The sequence below is a fragment of the Gracilinanus agilis genome, chromosome 1 (genome assembly GCF_016433145.1).
Source record: "Gracilinanus agilis isolate LMUSP501 chromosome 1, AgileGrace, whole genome shotgun sequence".
Lineage (NCBI taxonomy): Eukaryota > Metazoa > Chordata > Mammalia > Didelphimorphia > Didelphidae > Gracilinanus > Gracilinanus agilis.
The window spans coordinates 227,193,426-227,206,419 of record NC_058130.1 but is presented as its reverse complement, the minus strand read 5'-3'; the positions used below and the strand labels follow the sequence as shown (position 1 = coordinate 227,206,419).

Below are 12,994 nucleotides of genomic sequence, written 5' to 3'. Positions count from 1 at the left end.
ATATATATATATATATATATATATATATAATTTGCTGACTTCAACCAGACTTATAATAGTCATTTATTATTTTTTTTAATTTATCCTATAGTGCAGAGCTGGAAAAGTCAGTGCCCAATCAACCCAGTATAAATGAAATTGTTCAGGCTGTTCTGAAGGAGTGTCGCAAAGACAACATCAAATACAAAATAGTAGCGGTTAGATGCATAGCTGATATACTCAATGCCACTAAAGAAGATAGATTCCAGGAGCTGTCTGACATTGTTATTCCAATGATTAAAAAGGTAACAATTGTTAACCTAAAACTGATTTCACAGTAAAATGTTTTGTCACTTTGGTTTCATAAAAGGAAAGGAAAGGGGAATATGTTTTCTCAGTCCTTTTCTGTTTTTTGTTTTTTGGTAAGCAAACTTTACTATGTAAATATGTCTTAGAAGAGCTATCTTCAGTGGTGAAGAATGGAAGTCCAGCCAATAGGGCGTTTTGCTGCCAGTTGCAGCACTGGAACATGTACATTAAACTTGGTGATACCAGGACCCTCACTCATTGAGCAGTGTACATGACCCAGTGCCAGCTAGTAGTCAGAGAACCTTGGCTTAATGATAAAACGTGTGATTTAATTCATTTTTGTAAAGTGGGTGGGAAGTTTGGTAGTTTTTTGATAGCATTCTTATTCACTGTCCCAAATCTAACTTAGATATATCTTCAGTTGTCAGTGAATTGATTAGAAGTTTTCAGTGTTAGAGCCATGAAGTGCAAGACATAAGAGTGTTAGAGCTGGCAAGCAACAGAAATGTTAAATGATTTACTTAAAAGTGAAATGGTGATGAATTTAGCACCTAAATCAAGATCACTAACTCCTAGTTTAGTGTTATCACTAGGCTTGTATAATAAGAGATGAATTTTTTTCCTTTTTTAAGAAATAAATTTTTATTTATAGCTTTATTGATAGCTATTATTACATTGCCTAAATTTCTTTCCATCTTTTTCCCTCTCCCAGAAAGTCATCCCCACAAGTATATTTTTAAAAGGAATAATAGTGGGGGGAAAAAAGCAAAACCAATCAATATATCAAAAAAAGTCTGAAATATATGCAATATTCCACAACCCTAGACTTTTTATGTCTGTAAAGAATTTGAAGGAAGTGACTTCTATCTGTTTGGGAGGGATAAAGGGTGGGGGGAAGCCTGCTTTTTCTTTATAATTTTACAACATTTATTTTCTGTTGTTTTGTAGTATTTGTTCTTTCCATTTACATTGATATAGTGTGTGTGTGTGTGTGTGTGTGTGTGTGTGTGTGTGTGTGTGTTTATTTTTTTAGAACCTTTTGTTCCCTCTTAGAATCAATACTGTGTATTGGTTCCAAGAGAGAAGAGGAATAAGGGCTAGGCAGTGGGAGTTAAGTGACTTGTCATGGGTCATATGGCTAGGAAGTGTCTCAGCCCAGATTTTAACCCAGAACCTCCCATTTCTAGGCATGGCTGTCAGTCTACAGAACCACCTAGCTGCCCTTCTATATATTGTTTTCTTGGCTCCACTTAATTTATTCCACACCACTTAATGTATATCTTCCTATGTTTGCTAGTTGTCATATTCACCATTTCTTACAGCAGAGTAATATTCCATTATGTTTTTTGTGTCAGAGAATTTTATCATTCCCCACTTGATGGACATCTACTGTGTTTCTAGTTCTTTGCTACTGCAAAAGTACTGATATAAATATTTTGGACTCTTTGGGAACTTTCTTGTAATTGGTGACTTCCTTGAAATATATATGTAGTAGTGGAATCTCTAGGTCAAAGATATTTTAGTCAACTTACTTGAAGAAATTAAAATTGTTTTCCAGAATGGTTGTGCTGATTTTCAGTTCTGCCAACAATTCACTAGTATGCCTATATTTCTTTAACCCCTCCAACATTGCCCCCTTCACCCATGATATTTATTCATCTTTCTCTTTGTTTTATGTGTCCTAGAATTCTCTTGAAAATGTTGGTGCCCGGACATCAAAAAACGAAGAAGATGATAATGAGAAGGAAAAGGAGCTTCAAATGGAATCTCTGCTATGTGCCTTTGAGAGCATAGGCAAAGCTTGGCCTAGAAATGTGGAGACTCAGTGTAAGCACATAAGTGAATTTAAAACTTGAGGAAAGACTTTAGTAAGAAAATACTCATGGGAATAGTTCCTGACTAAAAGTGAACAATTTATTTTTCATATGATCATTGGTTCTTTATCTGGTTGAATTTAGAAATGATATAAGATAACATAATATTCGATTCTGCTAGCCCATAAATATTCTTAAGAGTCTCTTTGTGACAGATTTTTATACCACTAATCCAGGAGAAAGAAAAGTTTCAGTCTGAAATTATTTCAGCCTTAGTATCAAATTCTTATGAGCATTGTGATTTCTGCGGTTTGGTCATTCGTGGCTTCATTGAACCTTTTTGGATATTGATGACTTTTTTGGAGACCTTTTCATCAACAATGGCTTATTATTCCCATGGGAGGAAGTGAAATTGAAGTGTTTATTTAGAGAAACATTTTGCCATTCAGCCAAATTTGCTGCCAGTTTACATTCTGGCTAAGATGAAAATATTTCTAGGTTTCGGGAAGGTTAATTGAGGTTTACATGTGCTACTTTGGCAGAAGATCACATTTGAGTGTCAGTGTTTTTTTACCATTATGCTTTGCATTGCATCCTGCTGCTTTTTTCTTGGTATTTTTACTATTTTTCAATTTTATTTGCTCACTCATGATCTGGTTTAACCACAGCCAGAATTAAGGTTTTTTTTCTAACCCACTGATTAAATGGTTTTTTTTCCTGTTTGTGCCATAAAGCACAGTAATAAAAATAATTACATTTTTTCCCCAGGAAATGAATGACATCTTAAAAGAATATGAACTTATGGGTACTATCTTCACTGTTTAATAGTTAAATGTGAAATATTTAAGAACCCTTTAGTAACTAGTGTGTATTAAGTCTACTTTGAACTAAAAAGATTTTTAAGATGGGGAAAGGGTTGGTCAGGTTAGTTTAAAAGTTAACATCTATTATAGGTTCTATGGAACAATTAATAAATTTGTGTTGAAGGAAATGTATTTGGGAAATAGGCACAGTATCTGCTGAAATTTTTCTGGGAAATACTCGTTTAAACTTAAGGACTCAATTTGCATTTTTTCTTAGGTTGCCATCGTCAGGAGCTGTGTAAGCTAATGTGTGAGCGACTGAAACTCAGCACATGGAAAGTACAGCTGGGCGTTCTGAGGTCAATGAATTCGTATTTTCAGGGGTAAGTCTAGTTCTAGTTCAAAGTTTTCTTCTGACCTGATTATGTGTAACTAGTAGCATCCTAACTTTTTGTCATGCCTTCTTGAAGAGATGGATACAGATATTACCTGTTAATCCAAATGTACTAGAATGATTTCTGTTGTTCAATAGCACATCATTATTTTAATTTCTTTAGGCTAATGCTTTTAGAAAAGGAGCATGCAGATTCTGAGGCTTTGACTGAAATACTGCTTGAGACTTGTTCATCAATCACACATTCTTTAGGTAAGCTTGCTTCTACATAGCCCTGGGTCAATCAGGGTTAAGAAGACAACCCTATGGAACATTCCATATGCTACCAGATTGGTTGATGTTGCAGCTAGTTTTGCTGAACTGCTTTTTTTTCTGTTTTGTTTTTTAAATTAGGCAAAAGGGAATTCTGGATAAAGGAGGAGAGATCTATGTATGGAAATAAAAGTGATGTGAAAACAAAAGATCAGTTAAATTAATCAAATTTAATTAAAACTAAATTAAATTTAAAAATTTTAAAGCATACATCCAATCACTGAAGATTTTAGACAAAAACATTGGATTCCCTGACTCTTAAATTGAATTTGCAAATAGCCACTGACATATCTCTTAAAAATTGGAGTCTCTTAGTACTGGAGTACTTAGTATGGTCTTCTGATTCCAGTGAATTAGATTTGAATTCCTGGAAAAATTCTGGGAATTTGCCATTTAAAGGATGACTTGTATGCTGTCAGCTTACAAACTTAAATCATAAGATTTATAAAAGAGCTAGATGGGATTTTAGTGATCATTCAGTCATTTCTCCCTGCCCTTTGATCTCCCTGCATTTTGTGATTAAAGAAATGGAGGGCCTGGTAAAATTTAAATACTGGTAAAAGTATCAAATACTGTATTTATGAAGTTGAGGTTTTTTTAAACTTAGGTGCTGGGTGGGAGAAAAGATGGGTAGATACAGTTAAGGGATGGGATGTGGGGGTGCTGGAGTGTTTGTTTTAAAATGGTGATGTGTTTTCGATGGATTGCAGATTTGCCATGATTCCATAATGTGTTGTATCATATGTTACTATCCCCCCTCCTCCCCAAGGAAAAAGAAGTAACAAATAACTAACCTAATCTTAGAACACATTAATAGAGGCATATTGTCCAGAATGGGAGTGAGGGGAGTTACAGATTCACTATACTCTATTGGTCTATCCCTTGAGCGTTTTTAAATACGTAATAACTACCTGCTCTGTGCTTGGCACTGCGTTAGGTGTTAGGAATATAAAGACAAAAGTCAAAACTGTTCCTGCCCTCAAGGAACTTATTTTCTACTGAAAAAAACAACAGAGACAAGCAAATACAAAGTTATTTTTTTAAAAATTTTTAAGGAGGGAGGATGGGACAGGAAGGATGCATTGATAACAGTTAAAAGTTCAAGAAAGGCCTTCTTCCATAGAAGGTTGCACTTGACCTGAGCCTTGAAGAAGTCAATAGATTTCAAGAGGTCTTGGTGAGGAGACGGAGCTTTTTAGGAATGGGAGGCAGTTTGCATATAGCAGTAGAAGATACAATGTGAGAAAATAGCAAGTCAGCCATTTTGACCAGAGTGGCAATTTTGTAATGATTCCTGGGCCTAGAAATATAGACTGGGGTTACATTGTAAAGGACTTTGGATGACAAGCAGATGGGTTGTATTTTATCCTTAGAGGCAATAGAGAGCCATAAAGCCAAAGAGTGATGATCTAATCTGTGGTCAAGGAACATCACTCCAACAGCTGTGTGTGGGATGCATTGGGGAGTGGAGAGGCAGCTAGGTGGTATAGTGGATAGAGTGCAGGGCCTGGAGTCAGGCCGACCTGAGTTCAAGTTCAGTCTCAGATGCTACTTGTGTGACCTTGGTCAAGACATTTACCTTCCATTTGCCACTTTCCTTATCCATGAATGTGGGGATAACAACAGTGCTGGCCCCCAGCTTTGTTGTGAAGGTCCAACAAGATAATCTTGAAAAGGGCTTAGCAGTAGCCTGGCCCAGAGGAGATGCTGCCTAAACATGAGGAGCGATGATGGGGATGGGGATGGGGACGCTAGAAGCGGGGAGATGAGTTCAGAAGTTTCTGCAGTAGCAGTGGAGGGAGGGAGGGAGGGAGGTGCTGTGGGGGCCTAAGCCAGGTTGATCATGGTGTGAGTTTTTAAAAGTGGGGGAGGCATGGATGTTGAGAGCCACAGTGGAAGCAGAATTAGTAGGATTTTGCAGCTGAGGTGGGAGGTGAAGGCAGAATGAAAGTAGTGAAGATTAGCAGATGGCTGAAGCTGTAAAGCTGGAGGACTAGAAGGAAAGTGGCATTCTTGAGGACCAAAGTTAGGAAGAAGGATGGAATTGGGGGTGGGAGAATAAGTTTGAGGTACCTATGGAGACATCTAGATCCACTGGGCACTTAGTCATAGGGATTCACACAAATATAAAGAATGGCTATATAGATTTGAAAGTTATGTGCATATATGATAGTCAATAACCAAATCCATGTGATCATCCTGAGGATATATAGAAAGAGAAAGCGACCTAAGGCAGAGCCAATTAAAGTTGTGTATTAGTAAAAAATTAGAATGTATAGCTTCAAGCAGAGACTAGATGACCACTTGTTGGGGATAGAATTATATAAGAACAGAACATTTTCCCATTAAAAAGTAATTTTAGGTTTTAGTTTAGAAGAGGAAGCTCAGATTATATTGTTAAAAGATGTGTGCCTAAGGAGGGGGAAAAATATGTCTTAATTCTTAAAGTTAGTATAGTTTGTGGATAGAGGACTGGGAGTTGAGGAATACTGTCTGAGGCAAATATGAACTCAGGAAGATGAGTCATCTTGATTCCAAGCCTGCCCTGAGTATCTTAGTGATTACATTTTCAATAGATTACATGAAAACCAACATTGAAAAAAAATTGTGTTGATAAAAGTGTTAGATTTGAGTCAGAGGACATGGATTTAAACTCTACCTTATTATTTATTTGTTTTCTCTTAGGCAAGTCATTAACCTTTAACAAATTGGTGTTTTTCATCTAGGAAATAAAGGAGTTGGACTAGATGCTCTTTTAAGGTCCCTCTTTCTATAATTTTTTTTGTTTGTTCTAGCAGTACTTCTAAAGCTTTCCTCCTTAAAATTAACTAAATAGTAGAATTTCTTGTTAGTGCTCCTCTCTTTTTATGTACAGAATGTTTTATAAGAAATGTGAATTATAGCCTAGAGATGGGAATTCCTAGATTCAAATCTGACCTTAGACACTTCCCAGCTGTGTGATCCAGGGCAAGTCACTTAACCCCCATTGCCCAGCCCTTACCATTATTCTACCTTGGAACCAATGCACAGCATTGATTCTAAGGTGGAAGGTTGTAAGGGTTTTAAAAAAAGAAAGAAATGTGAATTGTGTTATGTATATCATTTTGGTGGACATACACAAAGGAATATTCAGCACATTTTGCTACATATGGGGCCCAGATCATTATTTCGTATTGGGGAAGGCATTGTATTAGGTGAATAAAAGAGATGACGATTTTAAACATCATTTCCTTCTTAGAAAATAAAAGCTACACATCTATAAGAACAGAAGCTTTGTCTGTATTAGAATTACTGCTTCAGAAACTTGAAGGTGAGTATTTTACCTGATAATTGAGAATTATCCTAACTTTCTTATAGGCCAAGCCAATTTTTGTTTTGCATTTCTGTTAACTATATATCTGAGGGGGCAGCTGGGTAGCTCAGTGGATTGAGAGTCAGGCCTAGAGACAGGAGGTCCTAGGTTCAAATCTGGCCTCAGACACTTCCCAGCTGTGTGACCCTGGGCAAGTCACTTGACCCCCATTGCCTAGCCCTTACCACTCTTCTGCCTTGAAGACAGAAGGTAAGGGTTTAAAAAAAAAACCCTATATATCTGAACTAGAAATCATAATGCATTGTGGTTTAGAAAAAATTCTATATTGGCCAGTTTCTAATCTTTAAGTATTAGTAGGGTTTTGTGATCAAATACCTTTTCCATGTGATTTTTTTACACTTCTTTGGTTACCATTCTTTTGAGGAGTTGTTTTTTGTTTTTTTTTTCCAAATGTATTTGTCTAAAGATTTCAGAAGTTACTTTTTCAGGATGACAATTTGATTTCAGTTATTTACACTGTTGGTAACTATAACTTCAGCCTAGGTTAACCAAAGCAATAGACTGATAGATTAATAGAAATAAATCTTTGAATCTGATATAAAGTTTTTTTTAAAGAAATTTTGATTGGTTTAATGCTCAATATAATTTTTACTAAGAAGCAGGTAGTGTAGAATCTCTCAAAAGATGGTTAAGCAACTTCTTTTGGCAGTAATACTGGAACAGGCAAAATTTTATCCATGATCAGTTGATTTCATGAAGCCCATTTTTTGCAAATATCTCTGAAGTAGAATGGCTTAATTTATATCTCAGTTTCATAAGTGGGGTCCTGTCACTTGTTTTTCCATTTTTCTCTTACAATATTACTCAGTTTATTTTTAGAAACACTTAAAGAACTATGTAAATGTTAGTAGTTGTTACCGGAGGACCTGCCAAGTTTTAACATAATTTGTAGAATTTTGGGGGTTATGCATGGTTATAAATTTGATTCCCCCCATCTCTAAAAAAGGTGAAAAAGTCCTTTTTATGCTGATTCTAATTATCAAGATTATTTAAAATAGTTGGTGTTTATGTTCTAGAACAGCACATGGAATAATTTTGTATGGAGATTTACTGCATAGGAAGTAAAATTCCATCATTTTCATGTCTCTCTCTTGCAAAGATATGATATATATCCTTTTAGAAGAGAGTTACATTTGTACTCTAGGACTGTGTCCTTAGTATCTTCCACTTACACTTTTGGAATTTTTTGCTTTCAAACACCTCACACCATTTAGTGTGGCTAGCAGAACCTAATACCTTATTGGCTTATATATCAGATTGTTCTGTGTGTATCCATGATGATAGAAGTTAGTCATTGGTATATCCAAACACATTTAATCAGTTGCTTTTGCTTGGGACATGTGTTTTCTCAATGGACAACTTCTACCCCACATCTCTAACTCTATTTTTTAATAAATTGGATTCTAGTTTTTTACATTTCTCTCATATGTTTTGTTTGTAGAGTCTAAACAGTGGGAAAGTTTGACACCTGAATGCAGAGCCCGCCTCATTGAATCTTTAACTACCATGGAGACTGACAGCAGACCTGAGCTGCAGGAGAAAGCTTCATCACTGAAGAAAACGCTTGAAAATCTGGAGTAAATTAAGGGAGATAATTCTCCCTCCCTCCAATAACCAAGTGCCATGTAAAACAAAAATTGAAAGAAAAAATTCGGTGTTCTCAGAAAACCAAGTGGGGAAAGTAAAGGTTAATCTGTAGCATGCATCATTCCTTGGCCGAAATAAAAAAAAAAAATGCCTTAAATTCTGTTCCCCATTAGCTTTATTTTACTGTGGTGTTTAAGCAACTTGGCTGAATGTGGTCAATGTTACCTCAGATTTGAAAAGAAGTAGTTGAAGAAATTTATACTAAATGCTGTTTGAAGGATTTTTAAATGAACTAAAGTGTGTAGGGTAAAAAAAGGATATTCCTTTTAGGATTAGTTAAGCATGTAGGTGGATTTGCTGTAGAAAGTTGTAATTCTCATGCAGCAAAATGAATTGTAATGTTAAAGAATTATTGGATGTATAAAGGTTGAAGATTGCCACATCACTAGAAAATGGGGAGGGAACCTGGTTGTGTGCCGTATATTGTTTGTGGGGAGAAAATTTTTGGCGGCTTTCCATTTTGAGTCACTATTAAAAGACTTGTATTTAGATGGGAGAATTCATTCTCCATGCCATCCGTCTCTTGTCATCATACCATTTTTCTCAGGCATGTGAGGTTGAGTAATATTTCATTACATCTGTAGGCATTTGGTGAAAAACTAAACTGCCTAGCTTTGAGAGTTTTTCTTTAATAGATTTTACATTTTAGCAACAGTATAAAAACATTACTTACCCCTCCAGAGAAAGATTGAATTCATATGAATTGATTCAAGAATGAGCAGTGCGGAGGGATAGCACTTAGTCAGATGAGGAATGTTTTGTTATTATGTATCAACACTTCTTAGAGTTTGGCCGTGGCATTTGGCGGTTGCAGCAAGTACTCCTATTCCCATCCCCATTAATGAAACAAATCACAAAAAAACTTTTTCTATGAATATTTTTCAAACCATGATTGAATTTTATATGACAGTAATGTAAACTTCCATTTTCAAAGCCCTCTTTGGCTCTGTTCTTGTTTGGGAAAATGATAATCATTTAGACTTAAATGGGAGGTTTTTTGTTTTGTTTTGTTTTGTGTTGTTTTTATTTCTCCTGTAAGCAAAGGGGAAAGCTCATAGATTATAGCGAGAAAAAATTACATTGACAGCCAAACTCCCCACCTGGGGAAGAAATCCTTCTTATTGGCTTTAATATTCCATATAGACAGAATACCCAAACCTGTCTTTAGCAATTGACACCTCTTTGGTCTATTCCTGAGTTGAAAAGGAAAGATTTATAAAATGAAGACCTAAATCAAGTGGGTATTTTATAGCAGAAAGCGACAGCTTAGTGGATGCTGAAATACTACCTTTATTTTCAGCCAGTGGAATAGTTCTGAATTTGAAGGTGACTGCCTTTTTCTTTTTCTTTCTTTTTTTTTTTTTTTTTTAAGATGCCTAGCTATTTCCACGTTAGAGCAATCTATATCTGTGGCTTACCTCCGTGAGAGTGAGCGTCACATGTTTTTTGGTACACTGTACCTTCACTTAGACTGTTTTTGGGACCTCTGTGTTTACTCCTCTACCCTATATTAAGTGCCCTCTTTCCATTAAATGTGCTTTCAGTATACTCTAGCTTGCATTGTTGCTGGGTCACTGTTTTCAGGGAAGAGAGAAATGAGTGTAGGCCGGGTCCAGTGGATAGAATCTTCAGAGAATAAGTGTGTTCAAGCCTAAACCATGAGTCTCTTTGCACATTTTAGGTGGATGAGCATCACCAAGTTTTATACATCACAAACTTAGTATTTAACAAAGGGAGATTAAATTCCCTTGGTGCTGAGAGCTGGTGCTAAGACACTTGAACTGCTTAGTGATAGCCTGCTGTTTGTTTACATTTATTTTGGCTTACTGAGCACACTTCTAATTTTTACACCTAATGCCTTCATTTCCTGTAGTAGCCAAATCATTTGCACAACATAACACTAAGTCTTGCCTCCCAGAAATGATGAAAAATTTTCATTCAGCTTCTTTGTGTGTGTATGTACGGACAGAGTGTATGTGGAATTGGGTATGTGTGTATGACTGTGTATGTACCTAAAGGGAACGATGTTAAGGAAAAAACTTGGTTTTGTTGTGAAATATTGACCAGGTAAACAAAAATGGCAACAGATGATCCATGATATGTAGCAGGGACTGGCTGGCACCTCCCTAGGAGTATTCCATGGTTCTGATCTGACAACATCTGATCAAATTGTCTTAAAAGACAATTCCTTTTTGCTGTGATATTACAGTGCACTAAAGAATCATTTCTATAAATGTGAAAAGAAAAGACCTGCACCCCTTTCCAGAACAATTGGGAACAGGGACAGTGAAATAGTTTCAAACTTTCTTTTTGATGATAAAGAGCAATATGAAATTTTCTAACTGCCTTTTAAATTATTTTATTTAGCCTAGTGTGTGTGCCTATATACACAAAGTCTATCTGCACAACAAAACTGAGACTTTGACTTAATCCCTATTGACTTCCCTTCTCCTTCCTGTCTCAAACTTCATTTGTGAGCTTGATTAAAAAAAAATGCGGCCTTGCTAGAATCTTTCTTCTAAAAGTGGTCGCAATGTGTATAAACACTGTACTTTTGCCCTACGCGGGTTTTCCTTGTGCTACTGCTGCAATGTGTCTGCTGCTTGTGAACCAGGAGTGAAAGGTGGAATTTGAACACCAGCACTCATTCTAATGTGCAAGCTTTTGCTTAAATTGATGTATAGTAAGAAGGGTTTTCTACATGCAAGGTCTTCATAGATTCACTACAATCTGTATGTAGCTGTCTAAGCATGTAATGAATTTATTTGAAAGGAAATCCATCCCAATACCAAGAAGGTATAAAATGGTAAATAAAGCTGCATGATCAACTCTCCCTTTGGATGTAATGGGTAATTTTTTCCCCTCTTGAAGTATACTCAGCTGACCCATCTTTTGAAACTCGTGGCCTGTTGTATTTATTATTTTGAGAGACTTTGAATCTGATGTGCATGTAATATGAAGGATTTTACAATTTCAGTTAGAAACTGTCTGAAGTATTTGGGATTTCAAAGAGGTAAGTTGTAAAGGGAAAAGGCTATAGATAAACAGTTTCCATTAGGCACAACAGAAAAACTTGCTATAGAGGATTTTTTTTTAAGTTGCCCTGTTTTTAGGCAAATTCAAATTAGAGGATGATTTTGGTTCTCTATAATCAAAAGTTTTTCTTTTGGAGTAAGCATTTTCTTACAAAATCAGTTCATCCCTTCTTTTCCTCCTGTTTTTTTAATAATAGAATATTAATTTTTAAGTTGATAATTCCAAAATGAATTTATATTTCTTCCATTGGACATGTGACACTTACTTGCTTGATGTCTTCTTGACCTTCCTATTTGACTGTTGCCACTTGTTTTCTTCCAACTGGCTCAGCTGTTTGAGTACCTTCTGGGTGCTGTGTCCATTCTATCTAAACATATGCATCAACAAGCTAGCAAATTTATCAGAGAGTGAAGCTGCCAGATCCTCCTATGGATTCAAAGAATGACCTTTAAGGTAGGTGATTTAATGATACTTAACCCATTGGGTAGCAGCTGAACTAAGGAGCTTCATGTTAAAAGATGATGAGTTTGGCAGTATTCACTTTCTTGAGAGCAAAAAAATTTCAGCTTGGCTTACCTTTTCTACCATTTTTTGAATAGCACTTCCATTTCAAATGAAAGGGGAAAATATTTATTAAGCACTGTGTCAGACACAAAAGGAAAAGTGAAGACGGTCTTTGCCTTCAAGGAAGGCATTCTCATATTATATTCTAAGGGTAAAGGCAGCACCTAAAGGAAGAGAGCATAGTTTGCAAAGTCATAGGGACAGAAAGTGGAGCCATAGTGGGATAGATTGACACACTTTCCAAAAATCACGAGAATCATTTTGGTTATAATTACAGAACTGAAAGAATGAAATTGAGGATGGAAAGGGCTTAGCTAGAGCCTGATCTTGTGGTAATATAAGACTAAAGCAAACACTAATTAAGTCAGCAATAGCCCTGGGATAGGAGTTTTGGGATGTTCTTTTTGAATCTTTCCCCAGTGTTTTCTGTATAGCATAGTAAACTCTCAATATGTCCTGATGTTTCCATTACAGTGAAAACTGAATCTCGTCAAATAATTTTTTCACCTTTTGACTCTAATTCAGACTCCACGTGATAACTTATTAGACTATAAAATTAAATTTGAAAGTGTCAAAATCAGGGGCAGCTGAGTAACTGAGTGGATTGAGAGCCAGGCCAAGAGACGGGAGGTCCTAGGTTCAAATATGACCTCAGACACTTCCTAGCTGTGACCCTGGCCAAGTCACTTAACCCCCATTGCCTAGCCCTTATCACTCTTCTGTCTTGGAATCAACATACCATATTGATTCTAAGATGGAAGAT

The 12,994-nt window shown here is 36.1% G+C and overlaps 1 protein-coding gene across 1 annotated transcript in view; it reads left to right on the top strand.

The window, feature by feature from the left end:
* Window positions 1-11,464, top strand: part of ECPAS (Ecm29 proteasome adaptor and scaffold) — a 132,021-nt gene extending 120,557 nt beyond the window's left edge. Inside the window, exons 22-27 of the mRNA XM_044679114.1 lie at window positions 60-284; window positions 1,974-2,115; window positions 3,183-3,288; window positions 3,463-3,551; window positions 6,850-6,921; window positions 8,426-11,464. Of these exons, the coding sequence (XP_044535049.1) occupies window positions 60-284; window positions 1,974-2,115; window positions 3,183-3,288; window positions 3,463-3,551; window positions 6,850-6,921; window positions 8,426-8,565 (774 nt within the window). The 3' untranslated portion in view covers window positions 8,566-11,464. The remainder of the gene's footprint in view (window positions 1-59; window positions 285-1,973; window positions 2,116-3,182; window positions 3,289-3,462; window positions 3,552-6,849; window positions 6,922-8,425) is intronic.
* The last annotated feature ends 1,530 nt before the right edge of the window (window positions 11,465-12,994 follow it).